This window comes from Sinohyriopsis cumingii, chromosome 3 (genome assembly GCF_028554795.1).
Source record: "Sinohyriopsis cumingii isolate HCF-2022 chromosome 3, ASM2855479v2, whole genome shotgun sequence".
NCBI classification, from domain to species: domain Eukaryota; kingdom Metazoa; phylum Mollusca; class Bivalvia; order Unionida; family Unionidae; genus Sinohyriopsis; species Sinohyriopsis cumingii.
Genome location: NC_142963.1, coordinates 113093420 through 113113273, shown reverse-complemented (window position 1 = coordinate 113113273; position 19854 = coordinate 113093420). Strand labels below are relative to the sequence as shown.

The 19854-nt window shown below is 37.5% G+C and overlaps 1 protein-coding gene across 2 annotated transcripts in view; it reads left to right on the top strand.

Annotated features, from left to right (window-relative positions):
* Positions 1-879: 879 nt before the first annotated feature.
* LOC149803603 (uncharacterized) overlaps positions 880-19854 on the top strand; it is a 43603-nt gene continuing 24628 nt past the window's right edge. The window contains exons 1-4 of one of the 2 annotated variants that reach the window (XM_089953352.1): positions 880-1134; positions 11607-11765; positions 18225-18370; positions 19608-19700. In XM_089953352.1, the coding sequence (XP_089809478.1) occupies positions 981-1134; positions 11607-11765; positions 18225-18370; positions 19608-19700 (552 nt within the window). In that variant the 5' untranslated portion in view covers positions 880-980. The remainder of the gene's footprint in view (positions 1135-11606; positions 11766-18224; positions 18371-19607; positions 19701-19854) is intronic. The other variant, XM_089953353.1, reaches the window with a different exon arrangement.

The following is a 19854-nucleotide window of genomic DNA, read 5'->3' as shown; positions in this document are numbered from 1 at the left end:
AGATTTAAATTTGTCCATAAGGTTATAGTTTTTTTTAAAATAGAAAATGCTAATCGTGACCTGAGGTCAAATACAAGACTATGTAATCTTGTTCAAGGAAAATGTGTTTATTCGTTCTTTAAGATATGAACAGAATCGATTATATTATTGCTGTGTCCGGTAGTTCATTTGGGCTGGAATTTATTTATTCAAATTATTTAATCAATTTAAAAAAATTCTTGGAAATAGAGTCTTGGATTTATAGTGAAATTTCAAATAAATATATATCTCTTGGACTGTATTATTGTGATCACCACGACACAGAACACCGCAGGCACATCAACACTTCCAGCGTCGGATTTAATTTGCATTTCCACTAAAGTTTATTCAGAACTTTGATCATTAGTACTTATGTCTGTACTTCTAGGGAAATAAATTATTTGTTTACTTTTACAAAGCTTGTAACTTTTCACTCTTTTCTATTAATTAATTTAAGACAACAGAGTGTTAATAGTATAATGATCTATATATACAGTTAAACAATATAAATAAAACACCCGTCTCTCCTACAAAATATATACCATAGCGATCTATATTTAAATAACCACATTTATCTTCAAGATTAAAACTTCATACAGTCCGAATTAAAATCACTACGCTATTCCGAATTACGGCCAGTGATTCCAGTCTCATTTAGTAATTATAATTTATGCATCTGATAAGTCGTGATTACATGAGGTGATAACATAAGCCACAATCCAATGCTCTCTTCCAGTGTGTCCGAATATCATGTGGCCCATTTTATACCCTCTTAGCAACGCCGTCAGATATACGTAAACAGAAGCAGCATGATGAAGATTTAATTGATTGAGTTCGTTTGCCAGATCCTTTATATATGGTATATCTATTTTAATAGCCAGATCCGCTCCATTTCGACAGTACATAACGTTACAGAGGAAGCGGATTTCCGATCAACAATAATAGTAGGTGAGTGAAAGACAATGAATGCAGAATTAAATAGAAATAAGATGGATGCAAGGCCGAATTTTCATAGGGAGTTCGCTTTGGCCAAAAGAACTACATGTCTACGAATAAACCTCGACACCATCCTGAACAACATTGGCATTCTGAAGGCGCAGTGCTCCAACCACACGGGTAAGTTTTCTTTGTTCAATGGGTTTGACCATAATTTTACTCTAAACACTGGGTTGAGAAAACTATGTAGCGCACGAAATACACTTAAGTAGTATTTTTGGCTGCTTTTATTGTTTTAACGGCACTGATTTCTTTAACAACTTCAACCAGTTGTTTTGATCGGTGGAAACTTAAGGTCAATGCCATAAAGCCTGAACTATTCCTTGCGCTCTGGGCGTGCGATGGTGGAATTGTTTATCAATAAATGAATATTACATGTGTAGTCATGTATGTAAAAGGAATGACAGAAATATGTTTATACATTTTTAGAAGGAAAAAACGTTCACATTCTTTTGAAAGCCGGGGTTGCTTGGTTGGTAGAGCCGTGGACTCGTAATACAGGTGTCATGGATTACATGTCCGTCTAGGCCAGCTTGGGTAGGGTGCCACGGAGTGTCACTGAGAAAGGCATTTGGCTCCCATTTCCTTGGCATGATATAACCGATAATGTATTTCTGGAGTCGTCCAAAAACCATCCAACCAGCCAACAGACCAATCAACCAACCAACCAACTGACTTCGAGACGTTACAAAGAGGAAAAAAGTTGTTTTTTTCTTCTCAAGTTTATATACTTTCTGTACATGTACTTCGTGCAAGCTAAAAGAATGTAAACCTTTAAGCAGAATGTGTCTATAAACTGCTTTTATATTAGAGCGACGAGAAAGGCTATCTGATATAACTGAAGAAAAACAAGTTGTTAATAAAATGTATTAAAGCAAAATCGAAGTTTCCTTGTGATACTTGATGTGAGACTGGAGACTTTCAGACTAGGAGTGCCCACCCAATGAGCAGCCTTGTGTTTAGGTTCCTTTCCCATGAATTATGCTAATAATAAGGTAGCATGTGCTACCGATCTGCCACGGTGTCATTTATTTCACGATAAGGAAGTGAATTATATTCTAATATATTGCAGAGAACTCATTGGCATTTTGTTCAACTATTTTATATTTATAGATAACGATCGCAAAACTCTGTCTATCTCTCTGTTTCTCTCTCCTGCGTCCAACCACGTAGTAACTTTACCCTGTAATCGATTAGCAGCCTTGGGCACATGGCTGCAAACTAATGTGGACAGATTATAAGAAAATATCCTTCTGTGCGTTTTATGATTGTAGTTCTATATATCTGGTTTTGTATATATCTCCTTCTAGCCATGTGCGTGTGTTTGATTTTTATTTTATGGCTTAAACGGCAAATATCAGTTTAGAATAGCGAACGGAGACAAAATGAGAGAGAGGGAAAAAAAACAGCTCCTACTAGTAAGTGAGGAAATTATCACAAGTCCATCCAGATAGGGTATGGGACCGTAACCTATATATCGAAAGTTTCAGACGCAACTTATTTACCAGTCTTCAAACGTTTTAAACTTAAATCAAAGTAAACACTTTCCACTGAGAGCCTGAACATAATTTTATTAAACCGTCACGTTAAATACTTTTTTTCTATCTTTTATTCCTTTAAGTGTTAATCTTTAAACTGAAATTTACCACTTTAACGTATTGAGTAGGTTCCCATGGGTCCGAGATACGGACTTTTCTACTAATACATTGTGAGTACACTAATAGTTCCCATGGGTCCGGAACCAAGGACAAAACGACAAATAAAATGTCAACTCACATTCTAAAACAAAACACAAGTCACTGTCGATAAACAGATGACACTGACCCAGTCCTGTGCTCCTTGTTGAACACAATACTGAAGTCACAAATCATTATATTACTCGGCAACAGGGGAATGTATAGGACAGTAATGGTGGTGACCCAACTGTCATCTCCAGATCCATGTATTTTAATTAATCGAATACATCTTTGTCCTGTATGTAAACAAGTTACGATCAGTGCCTGCGTGACAGAGCACACCATGTAAGTAAGAAGCACAAGTGGGTCTGATAGGACTCACATAAATTGACAAACCTATGTAAATGATATTTCAGTCCTTGTGTACATATATATATATATATATATATATATATATATATATATATATATATATATATATATATATATATATATATATTCAAAGTCAGATCAAAACCGAACCTGAGATGTGGGCTACAGAATGGGAACAAATTCAACTAATCAAATGCAAGATCACCTCATTATGCTCGAATGTCGCTGATGTAGTTTTGTAAACTATTTTCAAACTTATTATTATACTCGTTCGATATCTTGTTGATATAAGCATATATTCCAAGTCTGATCCCAATTAGATTTGAAATATGGCCTAGCAGAATGGTAAAAAGCAATTAATGACAATAAAAACAATTTACTTATGGAAGAAAAAAAAGTTGAGAACAAAGAAATGGGTATAACAGCATAAAATCTTTATTAAAGAAAAACAACGAATTGCAATAATATCAGATATAAAGCATACATTTATATTTTCTGACTCGTATCAATTATACACGTTGGTTTCACAACGAGTATGCACAGGTGTGTGTATATATATATATATATATATATATATATATATATATATATATATATATATATATATATATATATATATAACCAGATCACCAAATCTATCAGAAAGCAAGTTTGTTGAGCGGCATCCAATGGCCCGATATAGAGGTATATGGTGATAATAGTTCTGGAATTTAACATATATAAGGAAAATTCCTTCAAGGTGTTTGATCTCTATTATAACACCTACCTGTATGCATAGTCAGGGACGGCCAATGAACCATAGGACGAATCTAGAACATAGATAAACTGGTGAAGGAGTTAAAATATGAGTGCAGTGTATGTCTCAATATAGGGGGTCAATATTCGCACTTATTTGGGATTGGAATGTCTCAATGTCTCACGCGTGACTAAAAATAGTTCCAAGTGCCAAGGAGTTAAAGAGGTACCAACTCGTAATAATGTGCTTATATTATTTATGTCCCCTCTTACAAGTACACCAATGAAATGAAGCCTAATTACTTTTTAAGCACTTTTAAAAAGAAAATACAACCATTGAATGAATAATTTGACATAAATCTGAAATCATTCATAACCTTCAGAAAGGTTGATGAAACATCACAGGTTTCTGAAAATAAAAGTGTCTGTTTAAGAAGTTCGTCATGTTGTTTTTGTTTTCTTGATAACATTTAAAGATACTTATCAGTTGTAAAGTATTTTCTGGATGATTATCTTAAAAAAACATTTTGAATGACTGAAAACATATAACAATCTTATAGAATCAACAAAGTGGAAAATATATCAAATGTACGGATCCACCTATTCGACAACTGATACCTTTGGGACGATTAAATATAAAATACGTGAAACAGAACTTCCAGGTGTAGAACAATTGTATGCAAAGGCCTACCTTCCGCTCCGCGACAAACACGATGATATATACAGAGTTAAATAAATTTTCATTATACAAGATGGCTAAGGACATTATGGACAATTAGTTAAATTTAAAAATAGTAAAAGATTCCAAGAGTCAAATTAAAATGAGTGACTTAATAATTGAAGTACCAGTTCTTCATTTAGCATTTAGTTATCAACTCATTACTGGACCAACCATCTTGCTTGTGCATAAAATTAAAAGCACTACCTAGAAAAACCACTTTTCCCCATGATGGGAACATTTCTGTACCACTTTTCATGCTACTGCAGAAAAAATAAATACACCACCGTGTTTCTAGACTTTACCACTGGACCATTGTCATTACTACTGCATTTTTAAAGTGGTATTTTCAAAACGTTCCAGTACCTTCCTATTGAATCACTACCATAATAATCTAATATTTTTAACATGACTTACTGCTTTGAAATAGAGTTCATGGAATGCTACTGTTATAGAGTTCGTGGAATGCTACTGTTATAGAGTTCATGGAATGCTACTGTTATGCCAATGAACCATTAAAACACAACATATAACTTTACAATACCAGCGATGCAAAGACTGTAAACAATTTATTTAGGGTAGATCAATGGCTTATTCTTATGTTCTTGAAGAGTGTGATGATTACATATGTGTATGTATATGTGGTAAGACTATTGCATACACGTTTCCAAAAGCATACTAAAATATGAATACACATCAAATTCGAACAAGAAAAGTGAAAGCCAAAACGAGAGAAAAGGACAATGTTCTATGCCACGTGCATCCGGCAACGCTAATAATAGGACTGAATCGCAGCCTTTTTAGGACGCATTATAAAAATCAATAAGACTTGGGAATTTATGTATAAATGGGGATATATACATGCAGAGCAACAGGCGATGACATTATTCGTAATAGAACAAAGACTAATATGTCATAAAATTAATCTCGATGCAGTGAGAAACTGATAACCACTAAGTATAAGATCACAAAGGTTGATAGTTGATAAAATTAATGCAGTTAGATATTCAAACAGAAACTAACAAACTGTCAATAATTCATAACTCATAATTCGGCAGAGTACACTGGCATATTCACATTGAGTAGAGTACATTAATAGTAACTGAGTCAATTAGATCAGCGATAAAATCGTTTGATTTCAAAACGAAAGGTTGATGGTTGGATACTCATGTTCACCACTATTTCGCATTTATAACTGAATACCACTTTAGTACATAGATCTGGACACATAACAAGTAGATCATACAACGCGATAGGTTTTAAAAAAAACATTTGGTGCTTAAGCACTCAATTAAGCAATCTAGAAAATCAGAATGACTCTAGTTGGTCTTGAAAGCCTCGTTACGCAAAGGTAAACAAAGTGTCAAATGAGCCACAATGTGTATGAATGAAGCAGCCCTGGTTAGCCAGAACGGTCCTGGGAAGTGGTTGGTCTCATGTTTGACTTGCATGTAGAAAATCTCAAAATGCAAAACGTCATAAATGATAACGAAGTATTGTCGCATGGAAATAAACTCTACTAAAGGAAATGTGGCCTACCCCTGTGGTTGGTATGTGGTTTCATTTATCTTTACTACCCACAAGGATATATGTTATAAGCAATAAGGCGGGCATTTCCTACAATTTATGACAACCTTCCAAATTATCTTTAATCATGTACATTTAAGGATTTAGTATATTGAACTTTTGTTAGCGAAATAAATCATAGATGAAAGACTTCTATACTTGATCAATTTCAAAACGTGAATAAAGAATTAAATTCTCCTTTCATACGATTTTCATGTCGTAAACTTTTGAGAATTAGCAAACGAACAAACGAATAAGCAACATATATCATGAGCATCGTTAAAAGGCTGAGATTCTATAACAACTAGTACATATTTGATAGCGGTAACAATCAAGTTTTGTGTGAATGTTTCAACAATAAATTACTTGGAGAAACAATAATTTGCAAAATGCGTCAATTTGGTTCTGTAAAGGGTCAGCTTAAGTTAATTATCCAACTTAAAAAACACTCCACACATGATGTAAAGAAGCCAAAATGCATTAAATCTTTACCACAGAACAAACCTTGTGAGCATAATGAACTGCGTTGAAGTGGGTAAATTTAATTCAACCATTAGATTGACAGTTTTGCATATAAAATTTGGATAGGAATAAAGCGACACCATGAGATGGATGTTTAACGGGATTGAATATTCATCACTGAACGTAGACAGGTATCAATTGAATAGAAGAAACTCGTATACAGATTTACCAAAATGGGTGAAAACTGGAAAGGCCGTGTAAACATATACAATGATAACTATGACTGACAAATATTTTGTTTTTCCTTCATTGCAGTTAATTCTGTTCTAAATACATCGAGTAATCGTTTAGATAGGCCATCCAAATTCAGTTTTGTTTGATACAGTAATTGTTTATTGACAAATGCCCCATGACATTACAATGCATGGGTATAAATTAGTTGAAGGTATATTAGGGGAATGAGAGTGACAGAAAAATAAAAATAAAATCATGTTGACGTGTTCATTCTATTTAATGGAATGGACAAATCTCATTATGATGACATATAAAATTCATAGGCAATAGTGTCATAAGAAAAAACGAATATAAAGAAAAAAAAATAGATTTATACAAAATTCTGTGATTTATTTTTCAATGAACCAGATCCGTTACAAATATTGCAAAAGGCTATGTTACACCGTAGACGACTTTATAGATTTCACGCTGAAAATGGGCCAGTTGTCAAATTAAAAAAATAAACGTCATCAGCTATTTGTATTATTCATGAAGACTTTGAAGGTATCAGTAAGCAAAGTTTTACTAGCTACTTGCTACACAATTGTAATAATATTACAAATAAAATGGGTACATCCTGGACAGCGCAAATTACTAGTGTTTTGTATGTACGCCATTCAATTCACACATATTATAAGCCAATAGTTTACAGATGTAATGATTGCATAGTGGTGTTTATTGCATAGTGGTGTTTTCTGACTATTTTGTAGGTATAGAGAGACTATTCTTTAATGAACTAAATAATTTAAAATCTATATGTGTCACAAATGAAGATGACAAGCATTTTCTCTCGGCGAGTATATTTCACATATGAGAGTAAGATATTAAATTACAAACTTAGAGACCACGATCACGTACAGGAAACTGAAGGGTACTGGTCATAGACACTGTCATTTGAAGTTCAAATACTAAATGCCACTATTACTTCATAATTTTTCTGGTAATGCCAGTCATAAATGCATCTGAATACCTTTTAAAAATTATCCAGATAATTAAGTTAAAAAATACCCAATAATGAAGAAATACACTTTTTTTATTCAGCAAGGATTTTATAGAAGACAGGATTGCTGGGAAATAACAGTTGAAGGAACATTCAGATCTATAGTTACCCTCAAGTCAAGGGTTAGACATTACTTATGGCGAACAAATTAAATGTAAATAAGTTCGTTGAGACGATGAAGCATTTTTGGTGCTAAGACGATGAAGCATTTTTGGTGCTATAAAATCTAAATTTGTGAGGAAAGACGAACACGTATATTTACGTGGATATTTTGTTAGATTCAATGGAACATAGATGCAACCCAAACGAAAGTTCTATTCACGTCTGAATAACTTAATAATCAGAGAACCATAAACATGTCCATGATGAGATAATAAACATCCGACTCAACAAACTCAGTTACCGTCACTACTACTACAAAAAGAAAGACACACTAATGCTGTAAAATAAATATTTTGTCATTTTAGAAAGGAAGATAGGAATATATAAAATATAGTTTGTAAGAATACATTTTTTAACTCACGATATTAGCAGATTTAAACCAACATGAAGAAATTCGTACAGAGAAATATGCCAGAAAAAGGCTGCCTTAATGTTCAAAATAATGATATTAATTTTTGTGCAATTAAATCTATTATAAACCGCCCAAGAAACCATATGTACCGATCATAGACATATAACCTTGATAAATACGAAGATAAATACGAAGAGTTACTTAATAAATGTCTAAGAAATTTGCAAATATAAAAAAATGTGTAATTGAATTTAATATGTATGTTAATATCCAATAAATTTACAATAAACGTATAATACCAGTTAGAATAACAGAAAAAGAAGAAGACAGCCACATAATTACGTTGATATAGTCAAAAGGACCAGACACTTATAATTTTGAGGGAATGTAGGATTTGTCAAAATCTGTATCATCTTAAGTGATCAAAGTCGAAAAACAATACTTTTGAAAGATGAATCGGAATTATATTTATTTCTGAATTAACATTATCTGAACGTAAATGAATTTTCAAACAAATAGACAAAATATAAGAGAATGATTCAGTCGTTAAATTTAAAACTACCGAAACAAACCAGAGGTCCCTTTTATACTATGTTGTGATTTTGAAGGGATTACTGTACCAATAAGCAATTAACAAAACTCGAATACATCATAGACAAGAAAAAAAAAAGTCACATTCCTTCAGGATTTTGCCTTTACCTTGAACCATTTCACAATTAATGTGAGTCTGTAACACATATATGAGGAGACTGTGTATATAAATTTCACGAATATTTACAATCAACGGCAGAAACTGAGAAAGGAGGACTATAATGATATTTTTGTTCACGGCAAATCAAACATTGCGTTTTCTTTGTTCTCACACCAAGACTCTTCAAAATACACACAAAGCATTGTTTTATCGTTCATTTGTTTGATATTTATATGCAACAATTTGTAACCCATTTTAGCATAGAAAATAAGAGATTCTGGTGCAACATATAGTGCGCGTTTTATTAAATTTCTTGATTTTTTTATTTTCACGCGAGACGCGAGCTGTGAAGTTACGGAACGGTTGTGACAGAAATGAAATATAATGGTTAATAGTTCTGTCGTAACCCATTAATCCAATTTTGTATATTGGTAATGGCATTTTATCTCCTGCCCTTCGTCCGTCCTTTATCATAAGATTGGTATCGCTACTTCACCTACATTTCTGTGAGAACTGACAAGAATAAATGTCCATTCAGTAGTGTCTCTCAGACATATATGATGGGCACGGCAGCCATATTTAAACTCTTGTTTTCGCTACTCCCTCTAAATGGATGGTCATATCAACATGATGTTTATACTATAAAAAAACTTCTTAAGATGTCTGGTTAGCTCTGAATGAAAATGGTGCATCTAGTCCTTAAGGTATTGTGGCCATATTTAAAATAGTGTTCACGTTACTTATCCTGATCCGTATCCACATGGCTTTTTCACCTTAAGACTTCGTACGATAAGTACTTCATCAGCAACGAAAATGGTTCGATCAGACCGCCAACATGGTTACCTTTACAGCCATCTTAAACAATCTTGTCATCGTCACTTCTCCTGAACGTATGGTCCAAGTGATACGGGATTTTCAGTAAAAGACATTTTACGAAGTCTGATCCTAAGTGGAAATACATCCAATGTGGTCGCCATCAAGAAACTCTTGTATCGATACTTCTCCTGAACAGATAGTCGCAGTGACATAGAATTGAACTTAAAAAAAAACAACATTCTTATGTAGTTATTCCTAAAGAAATTAGTTCCGATTACACCTACTGTATGGCCGGCATCTTAAAAATCTTGTTATTGTCACATCTACTTAAGAAATGATCACATAGGTACGGAGCTTTCGTTAACAGCTACTTCTCCAGAACGGATGATTTTATCGACATTTAAGAACAAATACTTCTTTCTTGCAATATATTAGTGTTCATCATTAATGAAGGTGGTCTTGACAATGTTTATATGGCTACTTCTCATCAACTGGTGGTGACATCGTCACGAAGTTTCACAAAATATTATGGCAATATATATGTGGTTCTGAATAAAAAAAAGGGTGGCCATCTGACCTTTCTCATCACATCATTTTGGCCAATCCGAGAATCTTCTTATCGCTACAGCCCCTTTTTGAATGGCGGCAATGTCATCAAGTCTATACAAGATATTTAATTTAATATTTAATTGGTTCTGATTGAAAATGTTGGACCACCAAAAAAACAGCATTTTTGGAAGGAATTTGGAAAACCAGATCTACCTGACTTTGAGTTAAAGTTATAAGTAATGTATTGCATTTATGTTACTTCACTAAGCTTATGAACACAATGAATTTTACACATATGAGTGAATTTTGACCAAACAGTGTGCATTTTGTTACATTCCAATTAGCAAGTTAATAGTCAGCTCTTTGTCAACCATTTTAAAGACAAAGATTTGGTTTTGTTTTCAGCTTTACTAGCTAGTGTGCATTGTAACACAAAATGTATGAATAGATTTGTATCGAGCCATTTTGTGGATATATCTAAACAATGCAAAGAATGGTGCACTTCTCTAGCCCTCCCCCCATTAATTATAGATTCAACCAATTTTGACATGAGGGTTCATCTTGACATTGTCCGAGACATGTTCAATGACTTTTTATGATATCAATTTAGGGTCAAAGGTCACGGCAAGAATTTTATTCTGCACTCGCAAGTATCTCGTGAAAATGTTAACTCAAGCATATCAGAAACTAGTTCTGTTACAAAATTTGGTATGTTGTTGTAGGGTTTAACGCCACTTTTTTCAGCACAATATAGGCTATATGTGGCGGCTAGCATAACTGGTGGATGAAGAACCCTGGAAAACCCCGGGAAGAACCACCGACCCACGAGAAGCTACTGACAGGCTTTCTCACGTACCCACGTTAGCCGAGCCTGAGAACCCACGCAGACAGATGGCAGCGATCCGTAACGGTGAGCTCTTTAGACCATTCGGCCACTCGGGGCCCCAGTTTGGTATGCTGGGGTTTGTAAAGAATATCAGAGATGGTTTTAATACTCAGTAACTAAAATAAGGGGGAAAAGTATTACAGCGGAAATGGACCGATCTGAGATTAGTAAAACATATTTTTGGCCAACACAACGTCATTTCCAATCATGGACTCTTGTTTTTCTTTGACAGTGACAATAACTTCAGTTATCCTGCAGGAGTGAAAAAGGAGTTGACAATTTCTAAATCATGGTTACAATATAATAATTGCTATTTTGTTTGTCAAATGTGCAGATGTAATAGCCGTAATCAAAGCAAATGCCTATGGTCATGGAAGTGTGGAGGTTGCGAGATATCTTTCACGGCACGGAATTCACCATTTTGCCGTGGCTGCCCCGTCGGAAGGGAAAGTTCTCCGGCAAGCAGGTGTCACAGACTTCATTCAAGTGTTTGGTAAGAGCTCCTTACATAATAAATCGGACACATCAATAAAAAAAACCGAGCGCAAGAAAATTAACATAATAGAATGATTCAAGAGAATTGTTCTGTAGATTTAATTTGCATTGTTTGTAGGTTTTTCTCAATGATTTTGTCTTATGTATATCTGAATTTTGTAAATGCTCATGTCCAAAATGAAGCTAATTTTCTACCTGTCTAGTTACATTTACTTTGTAAACAACATAATACATAGCTAATATTTCTCTATGATTATGGGTTAAATATACAGATTATTATTATTGGAGGTAAACATGTTTATTTGTATCTGAGTGTATGATATTAGTTTTTAACTTGGAAATTCCTGATTTTGTTGACAATTTTGAATGTATTAGAAATTAAACTGTCCCACATCCTGGCTCTGTTATTGTGTCTTGGCTTTTATTATCAATGTTATTTACTTCAAAGTTACGCATTCCTACCTTAACACTGAAATAGAATCAGTCTTACTGTTGTGTTCAGTTTTAATTTGGGTGGATTTCTATATTTAAATACTCGCTGGACTTACAAAGTTCTTATTAATACATCAAGAACTATATCGTTATTTTAGAAATTTTTAAAATTCGTTTAAGGACCCTTTGGATTATATTACTGTGATACGTGTGGTCTAAGGTTGACATTGCCCGGGGTGGGAGTGGGAGACAAGCGCCACAATCCTCCAAAATGCCCCATACGGCCTGCGTCTCTTACTGCCTCTGTCAACTAATATCCAGCTCCTGGCCTTCACGAGTGGCTTAGATTTGAAGCCCGGCAGACCATGTTTTCTACTAACAGGAGAAGGGGTGAAGGCGGCCCACTGGCGCCTTAAAACCAGTTACTTCGGGTAGATGGGACTCGTAAACCTTGGATGGTAGCTCATCTAGGAGAAGGAAAACTCCGATTCCAAACCTCTGCTGCCTTGTGGCTATACCCACTCATGGGAAAGGCTAAGGGAGTAAACCCCGACAGAAAATCCGGAGATGGAGTCCCTAAGGCGGTATGACATTGACTTCAACGTCATTCCGGCAACTCCTGCGACGCCGTTGGTGCCAAGCTGTATCGGCATTCGTCGTTCCCTTGGGCACACCAGCTGCGTGGAGAGGGGGGATCTGCTGCATGGGCAACAGCTGATTCTCCATACCACCCTGCCCAGGCTTCATAGCTCCACTGGAGAGGACACTCCAGCGTCGTCGTACGGCGTCGGCACAACACGAGAAGTAGCAGTTTACCGGTTCTAAGTCAAAGCTTGATTGGGTAGAGCTTGGCGCCAGGGGTTACTTCTGACGGTGGGAGAGATCATCAGGTCTCACTGGACAGCTACCGCCCGCCTCAAGCTGGGCAGCCCCCAGTCAGTAAGGTGCTGCCCGCCATGGCCTACCTGCTTCACTGGGTGCGTGGAGCTTAGAGAACCATCTCGACAAGTGGGCCACAAAAGTCTGCACCAGGAAAGACTAAAAGAAGAAATAAAAAGACTCCAACTCTTCGTTTTGCAACCTGGAACATCAGGACCATGTGTCCTGGATTGACCACTGACCTACAGCAGATCGACGATGCACGGAAGACTGCCGTCATTGACAGAGAACTCTCCCGACTGAACATCGACATTGCCTGCCTCCAGGAGACCCGACTGGCTGACAGCGGCACCATCAGGGAAGCCAATTACACATTCTTTTGGCAGAGGAAGCCCTTGGATGAACCTAGGCAGCATGGTGTAGGCTTTGCCGTCAAGAACACGCTAATCGCCTTCATTGAACCTCCATCATCAGGTACTGAGAGAATCCTTGCCCTCCGGCTGTCAACATCCTTAGGCCCGGTCAACATCTTCAGTGTGTACGCTCCAACCCTCTACTCCACCTACGAGGAGAAAGACAAGTTTTATGAGGCTCTGGATCAGGCAATATCCAGTATCCCCAACAATGAAAGCCTTTACTTACTAGGAGACTTCAATGCTAGAGTGGGAGCTGACCATGAGGCCTGGTCCACCTGTCTCGGCTTTTACGGAAGGGGCAAGATCAACGAGAATGGTCAGCGACTGCTGGAGATGTGCTGCTCCCACAGCCTATGTGTGACAAACACTTTCTTCAAATGCAAGGAGATCCACCAGGTGTCGTGGAGACACCCACGTTCACGCCACTGGCACCAGCTAGACCTCGTCATCACCAGGCGTGCAGAACTGGCCAGTGTCCTCCTTACCCGCAGCTACCACAGTGCCGATTGTGACACGGACCATTCCCTCGTGGCCAGCAAGGTGCGAATATTACCCAAGAAGCTGCACCACGCCAAGAAGAAGGGTCACCCACGTATCAACACCTGCTGTGCAAGCAACCCAGAGAAAACACAGCAGTTCATCAGCAAACTGAAGGAAGCCCTCACCAAAGTGACACCTGATGACACCATTGATTCCAAGTGGTCCCATATCCGTGACTCTGTGTACAATTCAGCCATCACAGCTTACGGGAAGAGGGAGCGAAAGAATGTCGACTGGTATGAGGCAAACTGGGAGGAGATGGAGCCCGTGACTGAGGCAAAGAGGAAAGCCCTCCTGGCATACAAGGCTGCACCTAGCCCCAGAACACTACAAGCCCTCAGGATTGCAAGGAATAACGCCCAGAAGACCGCCCGCCGCTGTGCCAACACCTACTGGCTGAACCTTTGCAACAGTATACAGACAGCTGCTGACACCGGGGATACAAGAGGAATGTATGAGGGTATCAAACAAGCGACAGGCCCCCCCAGCTACAAGACCGCCCCCCTCAAGTCCAAGACGGGCGAAGTCATCACAGACCAGGGGAAACAACTGCAGCGATGGGTTGAGCACTATCTCGAGCTATATGCAACCCAAAACAATGTCACTGGAACTGCCCTGGACGCCATTCCAGACCTGCCTGTCATGGAGGAGCTAGACACACAGCCCACCCTGGAAGAGCTCGGAAAAGCCATCGATTGCCTTGCCTGTGGGAAGGCTCCCGGAAGCGACGGCATTCTGCCTGAAGTCCTCAAGAGCGGAAAACCAGCACTGCTCCAGCCCCTACACACACTCCTCTGCCTTTGCTGGGAACAGGGATACATCCCACAGGACATGCGTGATGCCAACATCGTCACTTTGTACAAAAACAAAGGAGACCGTAGCGACTGCAACAACTATCGGGGCATCTCCCTCCTCAGCATCGTCGGAAAGGCCTTCGCCCGTGTTGCCTTGGCACGCTTGCAGATCCTAGCCTCCCGCGTCTACCCAGAATCCCAATGTGGATTTCGAGCCGGCAGGTCAACTGTAGACCTGATCTTCTCACTACGTCAGCTGCAGGAGAAGTGTCGCGAGCAGCGGATGCCCCTCTACGTTGCCTTCATAGACCTGACGAAGGCGTTTGACATGGTTAGTCAGAGTGGACTCTTCAGACTTCTGCAGAAGATCGGCTGCCCCCCACGTCTGCTTGCTGTCATTATGTCGTTCCACGAGAACATGCACAGCACAGTGTGCTTCAATGGCGCAACATCTGAAGCATTCCCAGTCGTTAGCGGAGTCAAACAAGGCTGTGTCCTTGCACCGACGCTCTTTGCCATCTTCTTCTCCATGCTTCTCCAGTACTCATTCAAGGACTGCAGCGAGGGAGTGTACATCCATACCAGGGCTGACGGCAAGCTGTTCAACATCGCCCGTCTCCGTGCTAAGACTAAAGTCACAGAGGTACTCATCCGTGAATTGCTCTTTGCCGACGATGCAGCCTTGACATCACACACGGAAGATGGACTTCAGCAGCTGGTATGCTGCCTCTCCCATGCATGTAAGGAATTTGGACTGACCATCAGTTTGAAGAAAACAAATGTCATGGCACAGGACACAGACTCCCCTCCCTCTGTCTCCATCGATGGGTACAATTTGGAAGTTGTCGAGAACTTCACATACCTCGGGTCTAACATCTCCAGCTCACTCTCCATTGATTCTGAGGTGGGCGGCAGGATTGCCAAGGCAGCAGCAGTGATGGCCAGACTTAACCAGAGGGTCTGGAACAACCCCAAGCTCACAGAGAAGACCAAACTGCGTGTCTACCAAGCGTGCGTGCTCAGCTCACTTCTCTACAGCAGCGAAACATGGACCACCTATGCAAGACACGAGAGGAAACTCAACAGCTTCCACCTGAGATGTCTGCGGCGCATTCTGCACATCCAGTGGCAGGACAAAGTACCCAACACAGAGGTTCTAGAACGCGCCAACATGAACAGCATGTTCTCCATACTCATCGAGAGGCACCTTCGCTGGCTTGGCCATGTCAAGAGAATGGACCCAGGTCGCATTCCCAAGGACCTGTTATATGGGGAGTTAGCAGAAGGTGCACGACCAACTGGACGACCACATCTGCGCTACAAAGATGTTTGCAAGAAGGATATGAAGACAGCAAACATCAATGTCAACGACTGGGAGAGCTGTGCAAACAACCGTTCCAGCTGGCGTCTAGCTCTCAGGCAGGGAGTTCAAAACGCAGAGGAAAAGAGAAGAATAAAGCAAGCTGAAAAGAGAGCTAAAAAGAAGGATAAGCAAAAGTGTACTTTGGAGCTATGCCATCGTCTCTCGTAGACGGACGGATGCCAAGACGTCAAAAAAGAATGTTAAGACATCACCAGATTTAAAGCCATTTACACATTAGCACATTTGAGACTACAGGAACACCAGCATATTAAATATTGTAATTTATTTCGAACACCACTGGAATTTATTTGGAACTATATATTTGAATTTATGATAAAACTTTGCTGACTATTTGGGACTTAACTCACAATACTATATGTTCTTTTTAAATTTTTACTTTTTATTCTTGGGAAATAAATTATTTGTTGAATTTTACAAAACATGTTGGTTTTCGCTCTTTCTGTTACTTAGTTTAATACCATTTAGTCGCAACAGCATAATTTGGTGACTGGGCAGATATTAATAAACATGTTTACGACGGCTGTGCTTCTGGATGCAGTAGCTATGTCATTCAGTTCTATCATCTTTCTTCATCTGGGTCACCGAGTGGCCGAGTGGTCTAAAGCGCTCACCGTTACGTATCACTGCCATCTCACCGCTGAATGCGTGGGTTCAAGTCTCGGGCTCGGCCAATGTGGGTATGTGAGGAAGCTTGCCAGTAGCTTCTCGTGGGTCGGTGGTTCTTTCTGTGTTTTCACGGGTTCTTCCTCCATTATTACTATGTATAGCCTATCTTGTGCTGAAAATGGCGTTAAATCCTATAACAACAACAACAACAACAACTTTCTTCCTCTAAGTTCATGTCTGTGTCTTGACGAATCACACATTGTGAGGTTTTCCGTCGATCTGCATATCTTGTAAATTTTCTTTGATTATATCATTTCATCCATTGTAAAGCCAATTTAATTTCACTGATTTTACACTCTTTACGTCGCTAGTATTTTGTACTTTGTTTACCATTTCCTCTGTCAGTGTTTCTTGATTGCATTTGGAACACAAAATAAGTGTATTTTGGAGACCTGTGTTTCTGTACACTGTAAAATTTTACTGAATTTTACTTTATCCATACGTTCTCCCCATATTAACTGATTTTGGTTGAATGTTTAGGTTCACTGTGCTCCGAGCAAGATAAAATGTCTTCATCATTTGAATGATGTATTAATTTCTATCATAGTGTAAATTTAGTGAGTACTGGATTGATAAGTTCTCGATGTAATCATTTTGTCCAAACACGAAATGGATGTCCAGTTGTATTAAATTTCACTATGGTTAAAAACCCTTTACTTGTTCATTTCGAAGAGGAGATCTTTTAATAGGCTTCGTCAATATATATATATATATATATATATATATATATATATATATATATATATATATATATATATATATATATATATATATATATATATATATATATATATATATATATATATATATATTTATGTAGTCTTCACTATGTCATTTCTTTCTCAGAACGAAATTATTTTTATTTTCATAAACTAAATGCATCGCTAAAAATTCATTTAAAACAAGAAATAACACAATGAAAGACAGGATAATACCCCAGTTTTCTGCACCCCCCCCCCCCAAGAAAAACCAAACAAAACAAACAAACAACCCCCAAACAAATAAAATGCAATAAAGTCTTGATATTGTTATCTTGCTTTTGATATGTGAGTGTCCTTCTATATGATATTCCCTCTTCGTCATCATTACTTTGAACTTTGGAATAAAGGTTAAAGAACAATAATTTCTGTAATACTTTCAAAAAGTATATATACCCTCTAGGGATGCCAAATTGAAGGGAGGACGAGTTTTGGATAATGGAAACAAAAACCCCAATGAATTAAGTAGGTGCTGTAAATAGTGTAGAGACTTGCTAACATGAAGCGTCATATTTAGTATATAACAGTTATGTGTTTTATTTACTAATCTCAATGCTCTGATCCTAATCTTGTTAAAACTCTCGCCAGGAAATGCACACGAAGTGGAAATTCCTGATCTCTTGGAAAACAGACTGGTACCTACTGTGGCAACCATTGAATTTCTACAGTTGTGGGCAGATAAGCTGAGACTGAAGAAAGAGAACAACGGACTTATTTCAAACGACGGCAGTAATGTAATGCTGAATGTTATATATATATATATATATATATATATATATATATATATATATATATATATATATATATATATATATATATATATATATATATATATATATATATATATATATATATATATATATATATATATATATATTAGAGCTACACGAACAACACTAAGCTTGTATCCATACGATATTGAATATTATTCAGTTGAAGAAACCTTGGTTCGACCATTACTCAGTCAACTGATGAGAAAAGGTTGAAAGTTAAGCTTCAGCTTCACTTGGGTTTTATTGATTTTGGCCATGAACCATCTTTGAAGTCTTTCAAAAGGTACAAATCGGAAACATAAAGCGAAATATACGGGAAAATGTCTGCCAAAGAGAGGACTAGCACTGTCCAATAGAAAAAGAAGTCAATCCATCCCTGGTGTTATTAATAAAGGTTTCAAACCAAATCTGGTTGCTATTTGTGATGTTCTTCGAATGTTAATGAGTTTGAAGTTGAGTTTCTGACGGGACGAGACCAAATGACGTATAAATGGACTTGAAGAAAATTTTCGAGCATATTGACGAACGTAGGCGACTATAAAAGCCATAATAATAAAATATGGCGGGGACATATTGTTGAATCGGCTGTGCGTTGTGTATATGTACAATAGTTTCGAGCCAGTAGAATATCAGGACAGACGGACTTCAAATCTCAGCAAAATATATGTACCTTTCTGCAATCGCAGAGGTGGGATAATTACAGGTTTGATACCAAACTTTTCTACAATTTAGTGTCGTTTTACTTATATCTACAAAATATATTTTTGGAGAGTCGTATAGCATGTACGTCCTTTCTACTGCTTTTATTTGTTTCGTATGTCTTGTATGGCCATTGTAAAGTTTTATTTTAAAACTATATTCCAGTCTTTGATGACGGTTTTCACAGTTAGACTTAGTACCAAACTTTGATGACGGTTTTCACAGTTAGGCTTAGTACCAAACTTTGATGACGGTTTTCACATTTAGACTTTGTACCGAACTTTGATGACAGTTTTCACAGTTAGACTTATTAACAAACTTTGATGACAGTTTTCACAGTTAGACTTATTAACAAACTTTGATGACAGTTTTCACAGTTAGACTTAGGACCAAATTTTGATGACGGTTTTCACAGTTAGACTTAGTACCAAACTTGCTATACGTCATACTTATATATTAAATGGCGATTTTCCTACCTTTAGTGCCACTGCATTTTCAGGTGCGTACTCTCGTTGGCAGTGTGGTCATCAAAGTGGACAGTGGAATGTCCAGAAATGGCTGTCAGCCTGAGGATCTCGTATCTTTGATAGAGGTACAGAAAATGTAAAAACTATGCTTTCATATGTATATTATCTTACTTTATATTTTCTTGTAAAAATATTTCTATGACCCTTTTCCTATGTATGTAAAATAAGTAATTTTTCAAAGTTGAAACCAATGTTTGGAATAAATATGCTTCCTTAATA